Genomic DNA, 27,848 nt, shown 5'->3' with positions numbered 1-27,848 from the left:
TATAAAAATTTGTGTCACACTTTTCCTTTTTTCTTTATGATAGCCTACCACTAAGACACCTTAGTTTCCATTGCTCATCGAAGTTTTCTAAATTTGTTCAACTTGAAGAGTTTCTTCAACTTTCTTTGGCCCCTGCAGGTGCTTAGCGTTTCTCAGCCCTGATGTTTTTCTATCAGCGACTCCAACATTCTCTTACATAAGTAATGTCCTGTTTACCTTGGAGCTCTGCCTGATGAAAGACAGGCGGTCCACAGAGCTGATGTCCAGGAGGTCCTCCACGCCATCTGCCAGGCCCGAGAGGGAGGATCGTTTCAGCCAGTTTCCTATTTAATAATGTTTTAAAAATCAGACCATTGTAGCATTTTCTCCCAAATGGATTAAATGAAATGTCAGCATGGGTCTGCTAAGCAATGCAAGTTACATGACTTGATGTACATAGAAGTGAAAACAAATTGTTTTCAATGCACATGCTTTGAATCAAAGTATTCATTGTTAGACTATAAAATTACATGACCAAGGAAGACAAGGACAGAAAACACCTGAGCCTCTTACATGAATAAAACCATAATATGTCCCATTCTCCCTGACAACTTTCACATCTCTCAGTAAGCCCTGTTGATTTTACATCCTAGGTGCCTCTCAAATCTGTCTACTTCTCTGTGTCTACCTGGTTACCACCCAGTCTAAGCTACCATTACTTATACCTGGACTACAATCTCCCTTATCCACACAGGCTCCCTCCAATATGTTTTCTATGCACTGATCTTTTAGAAAAAAAAAAAAAAAGCCCTGCTTATATTACTCCTCCGTTCAACATCCCACCTGGGCTACATAGGTCTGTAGGATATAGAGCCAACCTGACCTGCATGCTCTGGCCCCTGTCACTCTACCACAGTCATGCAGCCACTCTTCTCATTGTCTCAGTTCTTCTAGTTCCCTCCCTCCCAATATTTTTGCACATTTTATTGCTACCACATGAAGTGTTCTCCTTCCTCCTTCCCTTAAGTATCCTGTAGATCTTAACGACACTTCCACAGGAAACTTCTGATTCCTGCCTCCTCCCTCTCATTTATGTCAGATCTGGTTGTTGCATGCATTCGTAGCACTATGATATATTTCCTTCACAAAATGCATAGTTTGCAACTATTCTTAGCTGTATGATTATCTCCTTTAGTGACTATCAATCCTACTAGATGGCGAATTTGGCAAAGTTGGACATTGTGTAATTTTGCCCACAATTTAATTCCTGATGTCTAACAGTGTTTGCACACTATAGAGACACAGAGTAGGAGTTTGAGAAATATCTGTTAAAAGGAAAGAGCATGAATAGATGAGTTAATGGAGGGAGCCAGCCTTGGCCTTTGACTTGAAGACTTTCTTTCCTTTCTCTACCCTACAATGCATTGCTTTGTTTTGACTGTGAGTTGATTTGAGGACATGGCAGAAATAAAAGAATCCATAAATAAATACAGACATACTTTTACCTATGGGGAGTTTAAGCTTCTTCCGGAGGGAAATTCTACGGGACCGTGAGCGGGCACGCCGGTCAGAGGTTGTCCCTGAATGGGCAGTCGTGCATTCTGATGTGTCCTGCTCAGACTGGCTGCTGGTGTCACTCGCTGCACTCTGGGATTTGAACATCTTGCGCCAGAAATCTTTCCGTCCCAGGTTGCCCCCTTGCATTTGTTCATCACTGAAAGCAAGCAGAGGCGAGAGTTAAATGTCTGACAACACTTGTGAAATTCTCTTAAATTTCTTTCAACCTCTTGCCAATGACATTTAGGCAACTCATGTTGGATGATCTTTGAAGGGCTGGGATTTGGAAGCAGTGGGAGTGGAAGGAGGGAGACCAAGGTTGACTCTCTGAGCGTGTCTTGAAAACAATCATGTCTCAGCTGTCAAATTGAAGAGATTTTTTTTTATAACCTTAATAAAAAGACTAAATATTGTTGCAGGTATTCATCTGCGGGTGTGAGTCATAATAGCAGAAACACTTATAGTGTCAGGAAATATTTAACTATTTTTTGAAGTTCCCTGAGGCATGTGCAGTACCATATCTTACTCTTGACCCCCACCCGAGTATAGTAGAATTCTTGACACTACACTCACAAAAAGTAGTTGAATGAATGAATAAAATACAATCACCACACCTAGGGGATGCATCGTCCAACAACTGGTCACTAAATTATTTTCATAGTGCCTGACTCTTTAGCTTTATTAAGTCAAAGAAATTTAAGTAAGGTTTAAAAGTTTCATATAAATATGTGTGTGTGTGTGTGTGTGTGTGTGTGTGTGTGTGTATAATCTCCAATTCAGTAAGACAAATGGGACATCTCCAAAAGGATTTTTGACTCGGACATAACACAAGAGGAAAAAGTAGCCAATAATAAACACTTTGATTGCATTCTGGAATCAAAAACCAAAAAAAGAGAGTCAGTTGATAATCCTATTTTCACTCATTAAATTGGCAAAGATTAAGTGGGGAAAAAAAACAATGATTAATATCATACTGCCAGCAATGAGATAGAATGATTCAAACTTTTTATAAAGTAATTTGGTAATATGTTATCCAAAGCCTGTATGTACACCCATGACAGAAAAATTCAACTTCCAGGAAGTTATCACAAGAAAATGATGGGACAACATACTATAAGATGTAGACACAAGAAGATCAAATGGTTACTGAGGTATTATTGGTCAACAGTGAAAAACTGGACACAGTCTAAGAGTTTAACTCTAGGAAAACAGTTGAATAAATTATGGGACTTACATATAATGACATGCTTTACAGTCATTAAAATTCTATTTTCAAAGATTATTGATATGAAAATGTTGATGATGTATTGAGAAGTTAAAAGGCAGTGATCAAATGAATTAGATAGGATAACACCAAATTAATAAAAAAAAAGTACACATGTCAGCATGTATCAGAATGTTTGTGTGTTTATGTGCTCAAAAGTGTACTAAGCAAAATATACCAAAAGTATACAGTGGTTATCTCCAATTGATGGTATTCTGGCTTTAAAAGTATTTTTCTCTATGTTTTTCTGTGTTTTCCACGTTCATCAACTTGAGTAACATATATTCAGTAATTTGGAAAGAAAAGGTTACAAAAAATACTCTAGTAACATGCTGAAATTTTTCATGGGATTCTAGGTAATGATTTGCTTACAAGCTTTGGGGTTGACTCTGGAATCTACCCCAAATTTGACAGTACTTGTAAAACAATCACTTTCTGGAGATATTTATATAGGGATCCAGATTTTACTTTTCAAAATCTCATCAGAGTACTAAATACCTTTCCTTCTTATTTTAAACCAGGGCATTCTGTTTATAAAATATGGTGTGAATTTAAATCAATGCTTTAGAATTTTACTTCTCAGTTGTTTTTAACAAATTATCACAGTGCATGAAGCATTTCTCACCTTTGGTGACACAATGATGAGCATGTGACTACGTTGCGTGAGTGAGAAAACATTCAAGGAGCCTGCAGTTTATCAGCTTTCTCAATAAAATGCTACATTAGCTTTGTTCAGTGAGTGTGTATCAAGAATGAGTTTCGGAGAACCGAGCATGTAAAACTGCTTTGAAAACTACTCAGTTAATGCGACTTTTATTTAAGGAAGAAAAGGGAGAAGAGAAGGGGAGGGAAGGTGAGGAGAGACAGAAAGGGAAGTTAAAGGAGGAGCCAGGCTCATCCACCCACCTTTCTCCCAGTGCTAAACAGAAGACATTTGGCACGATCATCTCCTGGGCCCACTCAGATCAGGGAAAAGTTCCATATTTGACATTCTAGGACATCTTTTCAAGTGGAAATTTTTAAGTAGAGGCATATTAAAACATGTGTCTTCATTCAAGGGGAAAGAACAGATAGGCGCTCAATGCTGAGAAATCAGGTGGGATTTATAGAATGCTGAACAAAGACACTATTTTGCAATCTAGAAAACTAAATTACCTATGAAGATAAATTGTTTTATTCTTTAAATTCAATTTACTATTAGATCATTCTTATTTATCAGATTAGCTCAATAGTTGCTAGTGTTATTTTGGAGGAAAAAAAGTCCTTTTTTTGACAGCTTCTGTGTGTAAAGGCTTTTAATTAGTCTTGTGGCTATTCAGCTACAGAAATTTAATTTTTGCCTTTCACATTATTTTTTTTTCCTTAGAACTTATGTTTAGATTTTTACCATGTCCTATAGACTTCCTTAACGGAGAAACTAAAACTCAATTTTGAGAAAGTTAGTTAAAGAAACCAAAGGCTTATTAATGATAATCTGTCAATTCTATCCTTTCATTGATTGGTTGTCACTTACTCATTTATTCATTCAAATATATATTAAGTGCTTGCTATGGGCCAAATCTCATCTAGGCATTGGGGCTATAACAGTAAACAAAAATCACATGGTCCCTGGACCTGTAGAGTTAATTTACTTTCTTCTTACTTTTCTCCATCCATTTAGGGACAGTCTAAGATTTTAAAGGACTGTAAGAACTGTGAGGGCTTTTTGTCCTTTGATGGTTTTATTTACTTGCTGTGGATTATTACCAAGGCCTTATTTGATTACTGCGATTTCCTTGACAATGGAGAGGGGATACTGTAAAAGCGACAATACTCCGCAGAATTTCTGGAAGAATAATCATTTAATACTAAACCAGGCCTGTGGGAAGTAAAATGATATACCTAAAATGATGTACATTTTCAAAATATTGATCATGCCACTTGTAAGTAAATAGTCCTCAAAAGAGGAATTAATGCAAATGAGCCTTGCATAGAACTAGGCTGTACATTTAGTATCTACAATAAACCTCACATTTCCTGGGGGCATTAATTTCAACATGCTTTTATATAAAGCATAACATGCTTTATCACCACATTATGAAAAGTGGTGATAAACTGATATCAGAGGCTTCCTGTAGGCATGACGTTGGTTATTTGTGATTTAGGCCGGTAGAGCTTAGTAGCTTAGGGAATAGCAAAGGGCAGAAGCAAGGCAAAGTTCAAAAAAATGAAAAGCCAACAACAGTTTGGAAAATAGCATTCCTTCCAGTGGGAAGTACACAGCCCACTACACTGGAGACAAAACCAATGCTACTTACTGCTCCGGAGTCTGTGAGGGTCGACCAGACATGAAGCTGCGACATTCCTCAGGTGCAGAGGACACCTGGCCTTTATCCACAACGCTTCCCGCCTCTGACCTATGCAAATGTGCATTCCACCAATCACAACAGAACAAGACACCAGTTCTCAATTCTTCATATACTTCATCACACTTGGTTAAAGACAACCTATAGGCTTGCAAATCCCATGTCACCATAAGTCTGTGTTGGCATGGAATTTATATCCTACCATTGGACTCATGACTTAGCTACCTTATTACCATCATTGCAAGAAGGCATTCACTGAAAGCAAGATTTTAAGTTTAGGAGTTTCCTTTAATTTTCATTAAGTGTCACTTCTTATAAAATAGGCATACAATACATTTATATATACTAGAAGGAAAAACAACAGGGCACCGTTCAGCAATTTGTCTTTTGCCATGTTAAAAATATTAGTTACTGAACAGGATATGGCATCAGTAATTGCTTTTCCTTTCTGGAAAAAAAAGGTGTATTATCTGTAAAAGAGACAAAAACACAGATAAAAGTTTACCATATAATTAAGAGCTATGAAGTGAAGTTTAAGTGTATGAAAGTTTGGGATCAAATGAACTCTGATTCATACAGAGACAGAATTTAATTGATAGTAAACTCATTCCTTTTCTAAGCTGCGGCTGGACCACCACCAGCAATACCACTTACACAAGACAGTTCCACCATCCCTGCTGGGAACCAAATGGATAGTACAACAGAAGATTATGTTCTACAGACTTAAGCAAACACCTATATTCAGAGAGCTCAAACTTCCTACCTTTTACTGCCTGCAGGCTTAGATTCTGGTTTGTTCTCCTCTACCTTTTTCCCTGGTGCCAACTTCTCAGCACTGTCAAGCAAAGCACTGAGGGCCACTCTCCTGAAGACATTCCCATGAGCCTCTTTGATAAACTGGACCAGCTGACGGATGTCACAATACAGCCCCTATTTGGAAGTCAGAAGGAAAGTGACAGGAAAGAAAGATAGTTGCATGATTGAATAGTTTTCATAGGAAGAGGGGGAGAAAGTAATTCTTTGTGCTTAGATGAGCACTGGAATCATAAAGGGAAGACAATTTCCTACGATGAAACCAATGGAATGCCCCTTCTCCATTGTCCCTATGGCTACATTACCAAGCACCTGTCATCCTTAGCGTGAAAAAACATGGTTATCATGCTTCATATTCAGAAAGTTGGCTGTATCAATAGAAAGACATCAATTTACACTTTTAACCACTGGATTCCCAAGCATTAATTTTTCTCTCTTAACTGTGACTTCTGAAGAGATGTCTGCAAAAAAAAAGGCAATCAGAATTGTGTTTAGACTAGAGATTTCAGACTCTGTTCAACTTCTCTCAATTTTCTGCATCATTGTGATAAACTATGCTAAGTCCTCTAGACACTTCTAACAGAGCCTGATATTCAAGGGCGATGCATTTTGCTGGACAGATTTAATAAATAATATGTATGTTTAGCGCATTTGAACAGAAACTTGACTATGAACTTAAGATGATACAGGGCTATTAAAACCAATATACTGGTGATTCAACATTTAAAAATATACACAGGACTTTTTGGAGGAGATATTCAGCTTTGCACTCAGCATTCTTCCCTCTCTCTTCCGTCTTTAAGAAGGTAGTTATTGTATTCTTTGTCTTAAAAAAGATTCATGGGAAAGCAAAACGCAGAAGCTTAAAACATACTTACCTTTATAGCTCTGGGTTTCAAACCCTAAGATCACTGGGAAATTTACGCCCATGATCTTTAGAAAAGCAGAAGAAAGTGCCAATAAGGAAAACATGGAGACAGTGTCCTTGGGTCCTGTGGGCAGCAAGGGCCTGTGCTCTCACTCATTTTGGTACCTCCTCCGTGGAAGGGGCAAGAACCCAAAGAGCTAGGATTCCAAACTCACCAGAGTACCTAGCCCTAAGCACACAGCAGAGAGCTTTATGTGAACTGTTAGGTGTGGACTGATGATTGAAACCCAGGGAGCTTCCCCAGGCCCCACGTCCTACTTAAGACTTGGGGATCTTTGCGTCACTCTGTGAAGTGGGGAAACCCAAGAATGACTGAGGTTCAACTTCCAGCCATTCTGGTAGAATGGGAGTTCAAGGTCAAACTTAAGAGGATTTAAAGAAAATTAAGAAATACAGTATTTCTTTTAGGCATAAGATTGTAGACTAAGATTTATAAGAGCGTATATATATATGGTCTGACAATTAAGTTCGCAAACTTTGTTGCAACGACGTTGCTAACATTTTTTGATTATCAGAGGAATTATTCATTATGAATTTGTACCAACTGCACAAACAGTTAACCAAGTTTACTATTTTAAGTACTGAAAGGCTGCATGAAAAAGTTAGATGACCTGAACTTTTCGCCAACAATTCATGGCTCTTGCATCACGACAATGCACCAGCTCACATGGCACTGTCTGTGAGGGAGTTTTTAGTCAGTAAACAAATAACTGTATTGGAACACCCTCCCTACTCACCTGATCTGGCCCCCAATGACTTCTTTCTTTACCTGAAGATAAAGAAAGTATTTAAAGCAAAACATTGTGATGACATTCAGGACATCAAGGGTAATACGACCACAGCTCTGATGGCCATTCCAGAAAAAGAGTTCCAAAATTGCTTTACAGGATGGATTAGGTGCTGGCATGGGTGCATAGCTTCCCAAGTGGAGTACTTCGAAGGTGACTGTAGTGGTATTCAGCAATGAGATATGTAGCACTTTTTTTAGGATGAGTTAGCGATCTTAAATGTCAGACCTCGTATTACAATCAACCTGTCAAATCTCCTTTCCATGATCAAATTGAATGCATAGATGGTACCCATGTTATTCTCAAGCTCCAAGAACCTTGCTGGGGTAGCTTCAACAACACAGAAAATTAAACTAAATTAAATTCCCTTTGGTTTGGGGTTTTATCCTGTTTATCTCAAGTTAAGTGAATAGTTTGGTTTGTTTAGCATAGCTTAGAACAATTCCTTTGATTTAGGTAGATTAGCAGATAGTGTCCATCTGTGTAAATGGGCTGATTTCTGCATAAGAGTCATATCATCTAACACACGGGTAAGATAGAGAAATGCTCCTTTCCCCCCCAGAGAGACCTACATTCTTCTATTCATATCAGATTTGTCAGCCTTAATTGACATTTTAGTATCCCAAACCACAGTCTCCTTGGGGGCAATTAAGCCCTAACCTTTTATAGCCTGGCTCTCGCTACTTGTGGCTTCAGTGGTTTAATTAACACAGTCATTTATGAAGAGTAGCTAAAAGATTACAGCGTTCAATAAAAAAAAAAAGAAAGAAAATTTCAGCAGCATATCTGCATTAATTTTTAAGTAAGTGTGGTTTCAAAGGACGCTTAGTTTAACATTCTTTAATATTTCATGAGCTAACATACTGCACTCTGGCACCTTCCTTCTGAAGGGCTTAAAGTACCTTGCAATTATTATACCAACAACCTCAGAACCTCTGAGACATAAGAGGAAGATAAATCAACTTGCAGGTAGGACAAAGAGTAACAAGAAGGAGAAACTCTGTGGCTATGGCTCCACCGTGAGTTACTGGTGATGCTGGGAAAATAGATATTGTAACTTTAAAGTGTAGACTTTTAGACTTCAACTTGTCTTTCTAATGGCCATGATGTGAGACCTTTGCTCTGCGCCGAGATTGAGAACTCCTGTGGGAAGAAAAAGTGAGCTTCTCACCAGATTCTCAGAGCTGTGCAATTCATGTGTGGTTGAAGCGCAGCGTGTGATGAGGGATTTAAACATGGCACTGACGATAATGCCTTCCACACTTTGGGCTGTGGATTTGTTGTCCACTGTGGTGAAGTTATTTCCAAACCCAGCCTTGTCTGGAATGCAAAGGCACCAATTAAAGGCAATATTTCCATTAAACGACACAGTTTAAAGAAGTAGTGAAATACTTGGCATCGAGGAATTAATGCAGCACTACATGAAATACTGAAAGAGGATTACAGATAGCCCTGGTTTAATAGTCTTTACAAGGACCTGAAGACAAATAACTCATAGTCTCCTTTAGAGTCTTTACTATGACATATGTCATCACTTTGTGGAATCTTTCAATTGATATATTTTAGCAAAGAAAAGACAATCAATGGTTGACCCTAAGAAAGGCTTTTCGACCTAGAGTAGTTTTGAAAGAGGTGATCACTTAAAAAAAAAAGATCTACTAAATGGTCCCTCAATGGAGAAATAATTGATTTGATTCGACCTTTTTGCTATTTGCTATTTGCGAAATGCTATTTGTCTGTGGAAATCATCAGGGTTGTCAGAGGAGGAGTGAGGTAGGCCAACCAGGTGAGCTGGATGGGGGTGGGAAGAGGCCGGCAGGGCCCAGCAGAGGGATGCATGAAGGCACTGGAAACAAGGAGACCTAGTCTTGGCAGGAGCTGCATAGGAATTCCAGCAGCTTCTTGCTTCCAGAGACTCTTTGGGCACACAGAGAAGGGAAATCTATAGCCTGTCTCAGCCATCTCCTAATTCATTCACATGCGAAATGCCAGTGAACTGAGGCCATCACCCTGTGTCTTATTTTCTGCCGATTTTTCACACATCCATGGACCTTTCATAGGGGACTCATTAGGCATATTCTGCATGCTTGCCAGAAGATTCCTCGAGGCTTGTGAGCTACTGTGGACTGCAGGGGCAGGGTGTGTGCAGTTCCAAGACTGATCAGATAGGGACCTATGTGTCTAGCTGGCTGATTCACTGTGAGCCATTTCCACGTCTCAAGAATCCTAGGAGGAATTTACCACCTTAAAGTTATATAATTTATCATCAACCTCTCATTTGCTGTGTCAATTGGCAAGAATTATCTCTAAATTTTTATATTATAGAAATAAATGTTTTAGTCTATGCTTATAGTTTCTATCTCCAACAGCTTAAAAAAGAGGAAAACAAAGTTTGTAATCTAGAATTTCTCTTGCAATATCTCAACCACAATTCTCATTATTTCATTGTTTTATTTTTTTAGTTTGTAATGTGCTTGGCTTAAAATGACTTTGATAACATACATTATTTCAGGGCTTTTAAAGAGGAACAATATTTTCTCTTAATGTGATAACCAAACAATAAAGCCTGGGATACAAACAGAAAAATTGCTTCCAAATCCATTAAATATATTTTTGTTATAAATTAATCAATTGCGAACACACGTGTATTATCTATACAATAAAAGTCTATACTAAGAAGTTATTTCTTCCCGGGCTCTAATTAAAATATACATTTTACTCAGCTCAGGCTTCACACACCAATTTCACTTCATTACTGCATTTACAATCCAGTGGTACTGAAGATGTCTGGTTTATTATGGATGCAGGTGGTGGTCACTGGTCTCCCCCTATAACACAGGTTTCTATACTGGAGTTTTCTTAAAGCCATGAAGTTAAAATATAAATCAAATATTGTGGGCCTGTCTCTAGGTCCATCTTGTCTGGTTTTTTTTAATCGGTATATATGTATGTGTATATCAAAATTGTGTTACTGCTATGTTTATATATTTTTTTCTTGCCTGTTTTATTTTGTGGGGAAAAAATCTCCAAGCACTGTGGCTAGCACATGATAGGTACTCATTTCATATTTGGTGAACTAATGAATATATCCCCTCGTTCCTTGATCTGCCTCAGTTATCATACAACAGAAGGTCATATAAGAGAGACAGCCAAGGACTCTCTCTAGTACAAGGACTAAGGGACTAACGGGGAGGGTGACATAGCTTTACTGAATTCCCATTTGCTAAGGTACGTTGTCCTCAGAAAGGCTTCAAACTATGTCATCAAAGATGATGTACAAGCGTCTCTTGTTCATACACTATGACACACACACACACACACACACACACACACACACACACACACACACATTTTCCTCTATGTTCTATCCCTACATATTTAGTGTGCCTCTGAAACGCTACCTGCGTCGCCTCACAGTGATTTCTCTTAAACCTGGGTGCATCTTTACTTACTGTCTGTGACGGGCTCCATACAAAATCCTAGCAAAGCATGCAAGAAGTCCACTACGTTATTGAGAGAGTCCTTGTTCACATAGTCCCTCATGGTTTGTCGGAACTGCATCTTATCTAGCTTGTATAGCTTAGTGAGGCAGTTCTGGGCCTGCAATGAAGGACAAAAAGTGAAAAAGTCACAGGTACCAGCTTAAGCTAAGGATACCAGTAACTTGAGACAAAAGCCTGCAGAAGGCAAAGGCTTCCATCCATCCCTGCTAGCTGGCACTGGCCATCCCTGCTAGCCCCTCTTGTCTGAGTAAAAAGTGGGCGGAGACAGGCAGAGCAGCCCAAGCATATTTACTCTGAGAAGGACTGAGCCAGGAAAAACCCAAAGCTAAGGTCTAATGTTGGTGCCAAAAGGAGTGTCGTGTTTTCACCAAGATCATGATTTTAAGATATCATTGAAAAAAGCTCAAAGTATGAAATGTAGGTAGGTGATAGGACTGGGAATTCAGGTTTAGAAAAACCTCAAAGGCAATGTGAAGTAGCATGCCACTCTCATGCTCAGATACTTTGAACTGGTATAATAGAAGGGATGAGAGAAATACAGGAAGTGAGTATCTAGTGTCCTCTTACGTGGCCAGGAGGGAAAGATCCTTGAGACAATGAAAGAAGGTTCAAATAAAGGCAAGTCTAGTTTGTTTACTTATGTATCTGCATTTGAATATGAAAGTTAGGGATTTAAATAAAAGTTGACCTTATGAATATGAAAAACAAGTGACTGGCTAAGTCCTGCTACTCAAAATTACATTTCTTATGATCCAGGAAATAATATTGTCCTCTGGCAAGGGGACAGAGGATAATCCCTACCACCAGGACAAATATAGTCACAGTCATTGGCTTCAGAAGGCCACAGACAGAATGCATTGATGCTACCTGGGACCCTAAGGGGCCTCCTGGCCCATTCCTACCATCCAGGGAAATATCAGAAGAAAATTCAAGTTATGTCACCATTTTGACAAATCAAGTCCCAGAGAAAGATTCTTGGAAATTTTGAGAGGAAAAAGAAAGGTTCTAAAAGGCTGAAACTCTGAATTAGCAATCGGCTCCATGTTATGACCTCGTTATAATCTCTCCATATATCACAAAGTCAGGTAGATTGATTTTTTTTTTTCATTCTTCCTTTATTAGGTTCTAGAACATTGGGGAATTAAAGGTTTTATTTCAGGGAGGTTGCTGGCTGCTAGATCTCAAGCAAGATATATATATTTTTTTCCTTACAAAATAAATGCTGCTTTCTGTAAAAGAAGTTTGCAAAACACTTAGATAAAATATGTCCTGCATGAAGAAGTATTTAATTATCATTCTATAAAGTATTTGTGAAGATCCTCATTGGAATATTTACAAAGCACTTTAAAATACCGGGTTGGAAAGCCCTGAAGTACAAATTATCCTATCTTCTCTATGAAATACACCCAAAAAGGCATAGTTTCAAATCTGTTCTTTAGAGGCTATTAGAATACCTAAATGAGTTCAATGAGAAGTTTAAACAAGAATCAGAATATGAAACCTCTAGTATTTTTATTCTGAATATTCTAAACATCGCCAAAAGATATAAAACTGTTAAAGAGAGAAATCCCTCTCAATAATTTGGGACTACCAGCTAAAGATTAGATAAATATAGAAAGCACATGCTGGAATTGTGAGGCACTTTGGTGAATATCATTACAGCAATTTTCTGTTTCTTTAAAAAAAAAAAAAGGGGAGGGAGGGGGATAGAGGACCTGATCTGGTAGAGGTAAGATAAAGTCATAACATTTTAGAAGTTAAATAATTTCTGAAAATCCAATGCTTTAGAAATACGGAAATACCTAGGAAATTCTTGAATTAGACATTCCCAGGGAAAATTTCTCAAATTTGTATCTCTTGGACAATGTGTTTATGGAGCATGGATAAGCACATATAATCCCTATAATGAGTGTTAAACTGGGCTGCAAGATAATGGAGCAGTTACCATGTAGGTTAACAAAGCTGAGAAGGCAGGTAGAAAACTGTCTGGTTTATCCGGTGTGTTATACTGATAGGAAACACTCACTCAGTACTCTTGAACAGGAAAGCATAGTTGGACTAAGAAGTAACAATAGCCTCTCAAGTGGCTTCTGATTCAACAAGCTCTACTTTCTCCAAGTCTAGAAAGACAGGTTCTAGTGTCAGAGCCAGTTTATACCTCCAACTAACGCATGACATTTCTTATTATATTTTAGTGTTTCATTTCATGGTCTTCTGCATGAGGAGTGATATGGTTTCAGCCTTGAAGGCATTTATACATACTGTGATAGAATTAAAAATCAAAGATTAAAAATCATATGTGCATATGCAAAGATGGGAGCAATGTCAGCTTCCCATTGCCTTATTATTACTTGGACTTATTTAACTTTGGCCTCAAAATCTAGATCTTGGTCAACGTTTTCCAGTTTCATAATTTAGAAGTTAATTACTGTCGATAACTCCCCATATACATATAATAAACTAACATAATACAACATATTAGAATACCAAAGAACGAATAGATAGATGGATAGATAAGTAGATGACAGATGAAGAAAGAAACACAGCATGCTAATACTGTGTGAACAACAAAACCTAATACCAAGAAAAAAAAAGGCTGGCATTAGATTTTGATGTGATCCTAAAACTCTGCCAAGATACGCAAATGATTTCCTGGAGTCAAATTTGCATCAAACCCTTCTTTTTAGAGGAATATTTTCTTATGATTTCAATTCAAATGTACATATGAGGCAAAAACGGTCCCAGCTCAGACTTGCTACGGAGGTGGGTTATGGCTCAAGTGTGAAGCGAAAAGTAACAGTTAGCCGAGGCAAATGAAAATGAGCTGGCATGAGACCATGTTCCAGAACAGAATTATGCTTTGTAAGCCCAAATGCAGAGTTTCAAGTTTCACACAGTGCAAAGGGATATGATCTCAAATATTTAGAAGTCAGGGTTCATTCTCAAAGAAAGCAGCCAGAATATGACTGGCTACTTTTACAGTCCTATTTTGTCCCAATAAGGGCCATTTTCCATATCCATGTAAGAACAACAAACTGAGTCCTACACTTTGACTCCTTTCTTGAATATAAAATATCTTACTATAGTACCCAGGCAGGTGATTAAAAAGTTATTTGTTACAGACCATTGGAAGCTTGCTAAATGTATTCATTTTTGCAAAGTTCTTTCAAAGGACAATTCACACATTCCAATTATACACCCATTCACCAACTGGGAGTTGGCCTGCCATAGGCAGGAAGCAGAAGTGTTTTCCCAATTAAACATTCCTAGGCCTGGGTTTCAGATGTCTTGAGGTATCTTGTGGGAATCCTCCCACACCAAGACAGCATTAATTACTCCTATGAAATACAATATTTTTCAGGGAACACTGACCCTCATTGTCAAAGGACTTATTCCTAAATTGGAGGGAGGGAAGAGGGAAAGGAAATGGAATCTACTGTAATTCTCTTACATTCTCTCGGAATACCTGGTGTCTCAGACGATCTCCAGAGAGCCCTCGGTGTCCTTCTCCGCAACCATAGGCACATCCCAAAGACTTCACTATTTTGATGAGCATAGTTAGCGCAAGCCTATGGTTGCTTACAGGTGTACTTTCATCCTAGTACCCATGAACGAGAAAACAAGAAGAGAAGTCTGTGTGCTTAGTCACTAGGATCCTTTTGCTACTAAGATTTTATTATTAAACCAAGTTAACTTGTTTTATAGTGAGCACCTGCAATGTTGGAAATAGAATTGTCGAGAGCTCCACCAGCAAGCTAACTTTTCTAAAGTCTAGAATGTGACTGATGGGAAAGAAAGAAAAATATCTATGCATTTTGAACACCCTCTAGGACTAAAGGATATGAACGTAGACTTCTTTATTAGAAGACATGCTTTCATGTCCTTGCCAGACTACCAGAAAAACTGCTAGAGAGAGACAGTGATGAAGACAAATACATTTTCCCAGAAACTACCCTCACCAGCCAACTTCTGATAGTAGGTACCACCAGGCAAGGATTATTGCTCAATTTCTGGAACTGATCAAAGTCTGGAACTTTGAAATCGCATGCCAATTCCTGACATTTCCAGCAGACTTTTATAATTTCCCTATATTGTAATACTCACACACAAACGGAGTGAGAATATAAAGAAATGCATAAACATTCAGCTTGATCATTCCTTTGAAGCTAAATAAGAAGCTTCCTGGGTGAATTATAAGAATTAGCATCCTTTCTTTTGCCCCATTTAATCCTTGCTGTTAATGGGAAACATAGCTTCCAGAAAAATGAACTTCCTTGAATCTTGTCCAAAGAAGCATAAGGAAGCTGTTGCTAAGGAATGATGCAGATCTTAGTGTGGGAGTGCCATTACCTTTGGGAAGCTTCAACCTTTCTCAGTCCTCTAGGCACATTCTGCTGTTAGCACATATGCCAGGGACTTGAGATTCCATCTCCTGTTCCTCACTTGCATATGATGTTAGATAAATGCACTACTCTCTATGTGCGTTAGTTTCCTGACCTGTGAATTGAGGATCCTAACAGCTTCTCTTCCTACTTTATGGGTTGACTGTGCGGAACAAATGAAATAATAGATAAGAATTGCGCTATGATTTGTGAAGGGCTTTTCCATAGCTATGTGATCAAGTTTATACATAAGCTTTGGGGCCACACACAGACTCAGATGTGTGTAGGCGTAGGGTGTGAAAGGGATAGGCAGCTAACTAGGCAACATGTGCCATAATGTGGCAGGGTAGACTCTCTCCTCTCCTAACGTTATGCAGTTGGTCCTCCTTTTCTAATCCATAGGCTCACGTGGTGGATGTGGTGTTGGACCCCAGAAATACCCACTTCGGGACTGAAGCATTCATCCTCTGAGCTGCTGGAATTGTTCATGGCTGACAGCTCTGAACTGAGTGCCTCTTCAGGCACTGGCCTCAGCTAAACAGCTGCCTCACCCAAGGTTATGTTCTCTTCCTGGAAGCAGTGTGTTTCCAGCGGCTAGTCAGGGTATAAAGAGGGTGAGGGGCGTAAAGGTAGCCTCCCTTACTTCACCTGGGGACTACTTTGAGGAGCCATCCTAGCTCCAAAGCTCCCTGTATGATGGTGGGTTGAGGTCTCTGTCACAACTACATTGCAGTTCAACGTCTGCTCCATCCTGATTCTCTCACACCTCACAGATGTTAATCCTGAGAAGATACCTCCAGAAACCTCCTGCACATGTATCTCCATATCTGAGTCTGTTCACTGGGAACTATATAGCTCACATAGTTGCATATGGAAGATTCAAACTTATTAGTAAACACCAATTTATCTATCTATCTATCTATCCATCTATCTATTTATCTATCTACCTATCTCTCTATCATCTATCTATCTTCTATTCGTTCATTCATATATATATATACACATATATGTATATATATATGTGTGTATATATATATATATATATATATATATATATATATATATATATATATATATATATATATATATACATATACATATACATTCTGTCTTAGTCAGGATTCAATTCTTAGCTCCATAACCTTGGGCAAGCTACATAACCACTCTGTGCCCTACAAAGTGGGAATCATAATAATACCCATCTCATAGAGTTATGAGAATTAAATGAGTCAAAATACGTAAGGCACGTAATAGCAAGCAAATGATAATTATTGTTTCTAGGTGTGGGGCACTGCTATTCTTCAGGGTAACTTTGTGCAAATTAGAAAGGCACTCCTCTGGGTGGATGAATCAGTAAAAGGTCAGCCCTCCTCATGGATGCAGCTCATGAGGGAATAGCTCAGTGAGCAGAGTTTGGACTGGATTTCAGTCCTTACTGACCCCCTTGGCTGAGGGTCTGTGTAGTACACAGACTGTACAGCCAGGGACATAGAGCCTCAGAAAATGTGATCATGGGTCAGGGCTGATTTGCAAGACTGGATAACATACATTTTGAGATTACTATATGCTCCTTTAAAATAAAACCCTAGCTCCAAAAGCTCTTTGTGAATATCTCTTACATATGTATCTTTTTAGACCTTCATACGTCCTTGGGATTTAGGTTCCTCTCATAGGAGACATTCAGAAAGATGTATCAAGCTACAGGCAAAGATCAGGAAAGATGTTAACATTTCAAGCTCTCAATACCAGTCAGTGGCAAATATAGAAATATAAATTAGATCTTCCTTTCTGAATTAATCAATTCCCTGTGCTTCTGGTATTTGCCAGCTTGCAAAATTAGATAAACCCTCTGATTCCACTGAAAGTAACAGATGGGTTTGGAAAGAATAGACCTGTCTGAATCACATACACAATTCATTTGACCTACAGTCAAATTTTATTCTATAAATTGTTCGTACTATAAAGAATATTATTTTGCAGAACTAACTACAAAATACTTATATCTTGGTGGCTGTTTTGGAGGTCACATAACCTGACTTAAATTCCCATACTAATCAAAAGTGATAACTTTGGTCAAAATAACACTGACACTGTTAAGTATCTAGTATAACACCTAGATTCCATATAGGCAAGAGACTTACACGTCTTCAATAAGAAGTTATATGAAAATAGTAATTGGGTGAAAATTAGAACTAAAACCAAAAACATAATACTAATGAACCTCAGAGATCTTTAGGATACATAGCGAAGCCCCCATCAATTTAGTTGAAATATCTATGTTTTACTGATAAAAGCTTTATCAAAATTTCACAATTCACTTTTATTTTTTATTTCTTTTTATGCTTGATTATTATAATGGACATTGCACAATCTGTTATCTCTTTGAGTGGCCAACCTAGATTGATAGGTTAAAAAATGGAACTTTAATAAAAATCTCACTGTTTGTTGTGTTGATAAATTTGGTCCTTATAGGTTGCATGTTTGCTAATTCCTACATAACTGCTGACTGAATGATCCCTTAGATCTTAGGAGCCAGGATCAAACCCTTGTGATCTGCACCATCATTTAGATAATTTTCATCTAAAGTAAGATCTGAGGATCCTTGCATTGTCATCAGTGATGTATGAGGAGCAAATACCAGAAGATATTATTAGAATTGGAAAACAATATAGATATAATTAAGGCAGAAGAAAAAATCCTAAAGAAATGATTCAGGAACCCGAGAATATTGGGACAGGGGTATTTGGATCAGAGTCCAAGAATATTGGGAAGATAAATAGACAATATGAAGAAACACATGATAAATGCACACTAAACATATATCAAGTGGGACTAGAAGAAGATGGAGAATAAATAAAAGAGGAAGGAACACTGCAACACCTATTTAGATGTAAGAGCCCAATACCCTGTAAGAAAAAAATGGACAATTTATAAATTAATATGTACATGGTAGAACTCTGCACAGGGTAATCTTACACTTGTAAACACTTGACCTGATATGTCACTTGTTAGAGATTTAAATCTCTTATTGATTTTAATTTCTTAACAGCATTTTCCACTAAAATCCCAAATTGAAATCAGTGTAAGCGATGTGAATTCAAGCTGTGGTATTTCTTTATTTAAAACCCAAATTAGGGCAGGGCCGGTGGCTCAGGTGGTGAGAGCTCCATGCTCCTAACTCCGAAGGCTACCGGTTCGATTCCCACATGGGTCAGTGGGCTCTCAACCACAAGGTTGCCAGTTCAATTCCTCGAGTCCCGCAAGGGATGGTGGGCCCCCCGCCCTGCAACTAAGATTGAACATGGCACCTTGAGCTGAGCTGCCGCTGAGCTCCCGGATGGCTCAGTTGGTTGGAATGCATCCTCTCAACCACAAGGTTGCTGGTTCGACTCCCGCAAGGGATGGTGGGCTGTGCCCCTGCAACTAGAAAACGGCAACTGGACCTGGAGCTGAGCTGCGCCCTCCACAACTAAGACTAAAAGGACAACAACTTGAAGCTGAATGGCACCCTCCACAACTAAGATCGAAAGGACAACAACTTGACTTGGAAAAAAGGCCTGGAAGTACACACTGTTCCCCAATAAAGTCCTGTTCCCCTTCCCCAATAAAATCTTAAAAAAAAAAAAAAAGCCAAATTAAAGGAGAAAACTAATTCTTGATGTTACTAAGTGGAGAGATCATAAAACAGATGTTGCCAAAACAAAGGGAATTAAATTCAGGAACAGTCAATAATAACAAAGCTAAAGACACTGGAATGTGACACATAGAGACATGAGAGGACAAGGCTAGTCTTCCAAACCAACATCAATAAACTGACCAATTAACCAAACAAAATTGCCCCTTTCTCCTTAGCTGTGAGTGACGTCAGCTGCTCAAAAATGTTTCCTTAGGATCAAAGGAAAGACTTTATCTCGAGGAGAAATTATACTGCTTGTTATGAGCTGAATGTTTTTGTCTCCCCTAAAATTCATAAGTTGAAGCCTTAACCCCCACTGTGATGGTATTGGAGATGTGGACTTTGGGAGGTAATTAGGGTTAGATGAGGTCATGAGAGTACGGCCCTAGTCCAATGGGATTAGTGTCTTAATAAGAGAAGCCCGAGAGCTTATTCTCTCTCTATATGTATACAGGAAAAAGAGGCCATATGAGCACACGGTGAGATAGCAGCCACCTACAAGCCAAGAGAAGAGGTCTCAGAATGCAGCCCCCCTTGTTGGCACCCTGATCTTGGACTTCCCAACCTTCAGACTGTGAGACATACATTTCTGTTGTTTAAATCACCAATTGATGTTATTTTGTTACATCAGCCTGAGAAGACTAAAACGCTGCTCCGTTAGGTCTGACCCTGAAAGAGGCTATGCTTGGTGACAGACTGAGAATTATGATAATGATGTGTATCTGAGATGCTCCCCTGCAGAAATAACGTGAACAGAGAATTAGTCCTAACATTGCTTGGGTGGCAATGGTTTTTGAATTTAGAATCCAGCTTCATCTCTTTCTACTAATGCCTGCTGAGGACCTGATGAAGAGATGTCTAGACTCACCAGCTTCTTGCTCTAGTGACTAGCGGTTGTTCTGACTCAGCAATCTGCTGACAAGCACGCCCTGGAAAGTAATCAGGGGCAGCATTCTGTGAGGACACAGAAAGCGTTCAGCCATACCTTCTCTTGGTTCTTATCATTCTTCTCATAAGGGCCACCTCCACCACCACCTCCTCCTCCGTCACCTCCTCCACCGCCATCTCCACCTCCTCCTTCTTCTCCTCCACCATCTCCGGTGCCACTCACAGAAGGGCCCCCATATCCGCAGGTGGAACTTCCAGATACTCCTTTGAACTGGAAAGTTCCTTCACTTGGTCTTTTCTCCACAGTCTCGTTTTCCTTGTTTTCACTCTTCTTTCTGTTCTTTTCTACACAGGGCACCACACCAAGCTGAAGCAAGCATTCAACAATGTTTAGTGCCACATCACAGATACGAGAACTGATGTCATGGTTGAGGACAAGATAAACAGCCTTCAAGACAACCTGGGGGAAGAAAAAAATAAACAGAGGGTGATTACGTTACTTGAATTATCTCTTCCTAAACAGATTTGGTTATTCTGTTTAATCCATTCCCTTGAGGATGTTCTATGCTCTTGAGCACAAATCATTCAGGTAATTTGCAGATGTTCCTATCTAAGTTGGTTTGGGACCTTATTTGTGTGCTTAATACAAAGCAACTCACCCACAGAATTAAAAATGCTTATATCTATTATCTCACTTAACTATTCCCAAACTTTCTATGATTTAGACAGTTAATGGAAGTAGTAAAGAATGAATTAAATGGGAGACTAATTATTTGCCCAAAAGGAATCTTGTTCAATTGCTTTTTAAATCAAAGTATTTTAACCCTCTGCCTTTCACTTTCCACCAATAATGGATAAAGAAAAAACGACTTCCTTATACACATAACAGAGGAACATTTGCACATTCACAATTGTATGATTTACACTTCAACTTTAAATGCAAAATATTTGCATGTTTAAATTATGTCCTTTTGATTTTAATATTTTAAATTATTTGCTGAGCTAGATTCCCTAATGTGAAAGTAAAAAAAAAAAAAATTATGAAATGTAATTGTAAAATATAACAACCCATTCATTTGTTAATAACTATAATCAAGACAGGCATTCTTGACAATCTAAGTTTAAATATTCTATTGGACTTCAGTTCATGTTCCCCTGTTATACAGGAGGTCACGGTGCTTTTACAACGAAAGAAAATTAACAGAATTTTTTACTCTCATTCTAGAAAAAAGGGATTCAGAAAACACACTTGCATTTATGTATATTTATATGCGCTAGTCAGGATTCACTAATGTTTTTGAATTATAAAAATATTCTGAGATCAGTTCCAATCTAATGTAATACTTGAGAAAAAGGGAAAGGTGCATCTAAGATAGTTGACACATTTTTTATACGGGTAGCTTTTTCATGTTAAGGTTCAATATGTCTAAGAATCTATATGCTTATTTTACCCAACATTGTAAAAACTGGGCCAAAGAATCAGCATCTTTCAAGCTTTTAGCAAGAAAAATTCTTGCTCCTTACAGAAAGATCAAGCATGCCATTTTTGTGGACGAAGTTATTGGTCCCATCAATATGTTCTGTATCTTCCAAGTAACTGTAGTTTATGCAGGAGTCTGTGAGGCTTCGAGGCAGGTTTGCACAGGCCAGGGGTTCGTGTGGCATCTCTGGGATAGGCACCTGGTTGCAGAGCTTCCTCATGTGCTCATTGAAAAAGTCTGCGTAGCCTACATTGAATGACGCCAATGTGGTATTGAAGGTTGCAACTGTGATAGTGGAGATCTGGGATCTCACTAATAAAAGGAAAGCAAAGTCTTAGTTTTCCCCATATTAATCTGGGACATCACATTAGACAGTTATATTATTTAAATCATGACCATACAAACACAGCTGTAGCTTTTGCAGATACGTGACTTATAGTCTCAGAGCTAGTGTCTACTTCCACGGAACTGCCACAGGTATTCTGACCATATCCTTAATATCTGATAAATAATGAAGGTTATAAAAAATGTGAATTCCTGCTGGCTTCCTTAGACCCAGGCTAGAATTTAACTTTTGTCTAATAGGTGGCTTTTAGCCACTGTTAGATGACAGACACTATTAAAATAGTTAAACTATTTTAGTTGAAGTATTTCCCTACAAGTTTGTGGCTATTAATATGCTTGGTTTTATCTAGTATATTAAGCAACAAGAAATAAGGTATTTTTTTTTCTCCTTTGCTTTAGACTAACGGAGCATAAATCTGTGGTGGTAACTAGTAGATGTCATCAAATATTTGAAATACAATCCAGGAAAAAGAGGGATTCGATTATGCTCAGAGGTTAAGAGCGCAGAATGAGAATCCATCTCTGATTCCACCTAGAGATACATGTTTGCTCACTTGGGAGTACATAAGGCACTTATCTGAAATAGAACCTGTCAGAAAAAGGAATTGGTGGCTTTAAAAGGCAGTGACTTTCCTCCTGAGGGTGGACAAGCCCTGCAGAGGGACATCAAAGAAGGAAACGAACTCCTGAATTTAGCTATTCTCCAAGTCTTTTCTAGATCTGTGGGTCTATGATCTCTGAAACAAATATGAATGGATTGCCCTTGCTTTCCCTCTGAGAAACATGGGGTTTATCGTGTGCTGTCCCAATAACTCTTACTTCTAAGGAAATTCTAAGAATGGCTCACAAGTAAATTAACAAGCAATATAATACATGAATGCACATTTTCAAAAAGCACAAGGAGCCAGATTACAATGAAAATGGAACATGGAGTAAAAACAGGAAAAGGAACCTGAACTCCCGCCTGCAGGTGCCACCTCCGACCCACCTTCCTTGATGGTGTTTTCTCCATGGCTGTTGGAGTGGTCTGGCAGTTCACTCATCAGGGTGTGATGAGAATGTGAGTGCCTGGCACTCAAGCTCTCCATCTCAGTGGCTGCATCTGAACTACCCCGCCGGGTAAATTTCCCTGAGATGGACAAGAGCACCACAAGAGGGTTTGAAAATTTGAAAGACGCTCTGCCAAGATTTTGTCTTCCCAAAAGACAGCAGTGAGAGTAAGAGGCACAGCCAAATAGCAGGAACTGAACTTGCCTTGGGAATACTCAAGGTCAAGATGATTGATGAAGTTGCCTGTGATAAGGCCAGCCCCAATCTAAGCCAAATGTCAGAAACCATCTGTTGGGCCCTGGCTAGCTGTCAGCTCTTAATTTTAAGCTGGCTTTCTTAATATGTCACCCAGAAAGAAAAAATAAGTTTATTTTTCTCTTCTTTACTCTTTTTAGCATTCAAGTGAATTAAAAGTCTATGTAGTCACAATGAAAGTTAATGCATAGTACCCTCTAAGGCCATGTTTCCATGTCTAGAATATTTAATATGGCCATTACCTGTCGAATTACACAGAATTCTTGAACAATTAATTCAATTATCTGCATTTCTTTGGCTGTGAAGACAGCAGTATTTTGTACTGAGAAGTTCACATTTGGGTCTAAATTTCTTGACTAAATTATTCAAGAAAGATCCAGATTTGCCAGGAAGCCCTAGCTCCAGATTCCTAAACAGGTCACTCAAGCCCTCCTTTGGAAGGTACTTGCAGTCACCTAAAATGGTGGTTTGCCAGCCTCCTTTTTCAATGCCTCGTCTGTCTTCTCCAAGCCCAGAGAAACTTCCGAAGGAGAATGTGCTGCGGGTCGGGGACACATCCAGGTGGTCCTCGTGAAGCAGGAATGGCACTCCCATTCTTCGTGGCCTCCTCTTCCCTGTGTGGTGAAACGGGATGGAGCCTTTCCTCTCTCGGTCTTCTTTGCGGCTCTTGAACTACAAGGATGAGAGGCAAGGGGTTAGGTACGGGGCAAAGGAGAGACTACTGTTTGCTTCCCCGATGGATCCATGATCTGCAGTAAAATACAGGAACTGTTCCAGGAAGAGGAGACCCAGAAAGTCACTGAATATCATACATCAGAGATGGAGACATTTCCACAATGTGTTAAGAAAGTGAAAGAAACAAAGCAAATGGTAACACACACAGTCCATGGGTCTTTTTGCTGGGTTGGGTTAGAGTCATGGTTCTCCAAGTTTGGTCCCTGGACCAGTGGCATCGGCATCACCTGGGAAATTGTTAGAAATGCAAATTCTCAGGTTCCACTCCAGACATAGTAGAGCAGTAACTCAGAAGGTGAGACTCAGCAGCGTGTGTTTTAATAAACCCTATAGGTGATTCTGACGCATGGTAAAATTTGAGAACCACTGGGTTAGAATACAGGATCCTGGAGTCACCACACAGACCAGCCAGAATTTTCTGTTCCATTTTTCAATACTGACATCCATTATGTCACCCAGACAACTTCAAGTGTGCGTCACTGTGCATAAGGAGAGTCAAAGAAGATACAGAACATGCATTGGTACAAACCCATTATTCCTACCAATCAAACAAGTTCAAGATCCAGTATAAACAAGAATTTAAAATCGTTTGAGCAGCTTTTAAAAGATACCAATATCTAGGCCTAACCTTCAGCAATTCTGACATAATTATTCTGGGCACTTAACTATTTCAAAGCTCCCTGGAGATTCTCATCTGCAGTTGGTATTGAAAACTATTTTTCCCCACAATGATAGATATTTTTAGAAAAACTATGGCCATTGCCTATTATTACATAATGGATAACGGTAGACATGGCTGCTTCCTTAGCAATACTTTGAGCTCATAAGTAAGTCAATAATATGTTCTGTGCTTTTCATCGATGTACTTAAACTAATCATTTTGAAAAATACAAAATGAAGCCACCAGTATGATTCTACACATACAATACTATTTTCCATTTGATTCGCTCCATATACTTATAAAAAAGAGAGGTGGAGTGATGGATTCATACTAGCATGAATCTATTTAGTTAGACCTAGTTTTAATTTTGGGCTGCACCTTTCACAAACTACCTAAAATTTCTAAGGCTTGGTTTCTTTCTCTCTCCTTTTTCTCCCTTCCCTTACATCCCTTCCTTCTTCACTTTATTTCCTTTCCTTCCTTCCCTCCCCACCTCTCTCTTCAAAACAATAATTCACATTTACAGAGTTCTCACTAAATGCCAGTCACAGTAAGGACTTTACATGCATCATCTCATTTAATCCTCATAACTTTTGAGCTAAGTATAATATGTACCCAATTTACAGATGAAGAAACTGATACATGTTTTTGAAAACTATGCATGTCACTTATAAAACTAATACATATCACTTGGCCAGTATCACATAGGTTGAAAGTGGTAGAGCTGGAATTTTAACCCTGATAGATTAACTCCCAATTGTATGCTGTTAATCCTTTGCGCTAAAGATGCCACCTTTAATTTTCCATCTTTAAGATTCTAGCTCCTCATGGATGCTCAATAAATGTTTATTGAATGGAAACCTACACTGTGGCTTACAAGGAGAAGTTATGACAGTAGCAAATCTAGTGGTCAAAATCAAGGATTTTCTACTTTACTAACAAAGCTTGGTTTGTTTGTGTTTAAAACAGAGATGCCATCGTGAATGAGTGTTTCATCATGATCCCACTTCTCTGAGAACTGCATGCAATAAGAGTCAGTTTCTTATGTGCAAACTGGGGGAGAATAAGGATCTCATTGGATTAAATGAGAACTATTTATATAAAATGCTTGATAAAATGAGGCAAACCATACAAATGTATGTGACCATCATTGCTACAACTACCCCCCCATCACACTACTAGAAGAGCGTTACACACATCATAGCACACTCATGCACACAGAGGGGCTTGTACAAGGACATGCTGCAAGCCAGTGTTACAACTGGGAGCTGACTCCTGTTTCCTGCGGTCTCTTCCCCACCCCACGCCATACTGCAGCATGATCAGAAGCACCTCATGCCCCACTATTTTTTTTATTACCAAAATATCAAAAGTTTAAGCAGCTCTACTCACCTTCTTAAAAATGTTCATGCCCAGATCTGAAGAAAGATCTGGAACAGCAGACCTACGCAGATTGGTCAACGAAACCTTGGAAAAGGCCTCAGAACTGAGAGATTTTTCCTCTTCATTACACTTCATAGTGAGATCCTTAATAGACAATAAAGGAAGACTTAATGGTATAGGACTTGGGGCTTTATATCCAAATACTTTTCTTATTGAGATGCCATATTTTTAATAGAAACATGCCTACTGTTTTGATATCTGTGAAGTATTTAACTTGTATCTAGACTTTCATAATCCAAATCCTGCTACTGTGGAGATATATTTCATATTAATCATAACTTCTGTTTGGCGTTTTCAACAGATCAACCATGAAGCTTCAGATTCAGGAAAACTAAGAAAACAGGCAGGGGATACCATGTTTCCCCAAAATAAGACCTAGCTGGACAATCAGCTCTAATGAGTCTTTTGGAGCAAAAATTAATACAAGACCCAGTCTTACTTTACTATAATATAAGACTGGGTAATATAATATAATTAATATAATATAATACTGGGTATAATATAATATAATACAATACAATATAATACCAGGTCTTACATTAATTTTTGCTCCAAAAGACGCATTAGAGCTGATTGTAGACTAGGTCTTATTTTCAGGGAAACAGGAAGGTATCTCTTTTTCTCAAAAGAAAAAAAACAAAAGTGGTTTTCCCTTTAATGATACACCAGGGCGATATTTACTTTGGGCAAAATCATCTATTACTAAAACAGAATGTATTTCCTTCTCTCTCAGATATTTTATTGCTCATGTTTATTTTCAGAATATGCAGATGTTTTTCAGACACAGCCAATTCACATTAAAGTAAACCCAAACAACTGGACCACACTGCAAATCACATTTTTCTCTATATATTCAACATATGGCGTTTATGAGAAAGAAGGGCAGAACAAGTGTTCAAGCTGATAGTAGAACATTCATTGATCAAAAAGTGATTTTTGGGGGATGTCATCACATCAGTATACATTCAGTTTATTACTCCAATCATCTATAAAAAATAGCAAGACTATATATCAAAAACTAATATTCCTAATGATGACATTGAGGCACCAGATAATTTTGAGTTATGCAAAAGAGGTTAAATCATATTTAGTAAAATGCTAGTGCCACACATTTTATGCTATCGGTAATCAACAGATTATATGTAAGAACACTCTATTAAGTAGTACTTGGATTATCTAAGGCCCAATTTTCTATTATTCTGGATCAATAGAGGCTTATTCTAGATTAGTGTGTGCAAAAGGCATTTAGATAGCACTTCTTTGAATGGTAAATTAAATGCTAAAGAGCAGCAAAAGAGTCCAGCAGTAAAAGAGAGCATCAGAGTAACCCACCAGCAAAATAGTCACCACTGGAATAAGAATTGGATGCACAGAAGACAAAGAGAATCTGTAATGACCAAAGATGTTGATTCAAATGACAATGGACCAAGCTGCTTACTTGGGTTTTGTGGGTGTTCACTAGCGAGGGAGCTGCGGCCACCATTGAGCTACTCCTGGGTCTGGGAAGGAGTGGAATATCTGGTTCTGGGGGCTTTTCTGGCTTCTCTTCCAACATATGTCGCAGCCTTTGTAGGTAGTACATCAGAGACCACTGAGTGCCTTCCTCAGACCAGTGGGGTTGGAGGAGGCAGCGAAGAACAGCAACATCAAAGTAGGTGGCATAGCGGGACCTCTGGCATGGAGGTATCACAAGAGAGACCCTGTTCCCAGTGGAAGAAAGAAGATGATTATACTGGCAGTCATGCATTCCCACGG

General features: G+C 38.7%; 1 protein-coding gene across 14 annotated transcripts in view; it reads right to left on the bottom strand.

Annotated features, from left to right (window-relative positions):
- UNC80 (unc-80 homolog, NALCN channel complex subunit) overlaps positions 1–27,848 on the bottom strand; it is a 186,990-nt gene that overhangs the window by 127,584 nt on the left and 31,558 nt on the right. For 7 of the 14 annotated variants that reach the window (XM_019726978.2, XM_019726980.2, XM_019726986.2 and 4 more), the window contains exons 8-20: positions 27,532–27,793; positions 26,043–26,177; positions 23,710–23,926; positions 22,902–23,078; positions 21,648–21,916; positions 20,221–20,583; positions 14,629–14,775; positions 11,127–11,274; positions 8,846–8,994; positions 5,909–6,075; positions 5,098–5,196; positions 1,479–1,693; positions 217–323 (exon numbers count right to left, since the gene is read on the bottom strand). In XM_019726978.2, coding sequence (XP_019582537.2) covers positions 217–323; positions 1,479–1,693; positions 5,098–5,196; positions 5,909–6,075; positions 8,846–8,994; positions 11,127–11,274; positions 14,629–14,775; positions 20,221–20,583; positions 21,648–21,916; positions 22,902–23,078; positions 23,710–23,926; positions 26,043–26,177; positions 27,532–27,793 — 2,455 coding nt within the window. The remainder of the gene's footprint in view (positions 1–216; positions 324–1,478; positions 1,694–5,097; positions 5,197–5,908; positions 6,076–8,845; positions 8,995–11,126; positions 11,275–14,628; positions 14,776–20,220; positions 20,584–21,647; positions 21,917–22,901; positions 23,079–23,709; positions 23,927–26,042; positions 26,178–27,531; positions 27,794–27,848) is intronic. The other 7 variants (XM_019726984.2, XM_019726991.2, XM_074312544.1 and 4 more) reach the window with 5 other exon arrangements.

Source organism: Rhinolophus sinicus, linkage group LG01 (assembly GCF_036562045.2).
Source record: "Rhinolophus sinicus isolate RSC01 linkage group LG01, ASM3656204v1, whole genome shotgun sequence".
Lineage (NCBI taxonomy): Eukaryota > Metazoa > Chordata > Mammalia > Chiroptera > Rhinolophidae > Rhinolophus > Rhinolophus sinicus.
The sequence above is the reverse complement of the archived record's forward strand: the minus strand, read 5'-3'. Positions and strand labels throughout refer to the sequence as shown.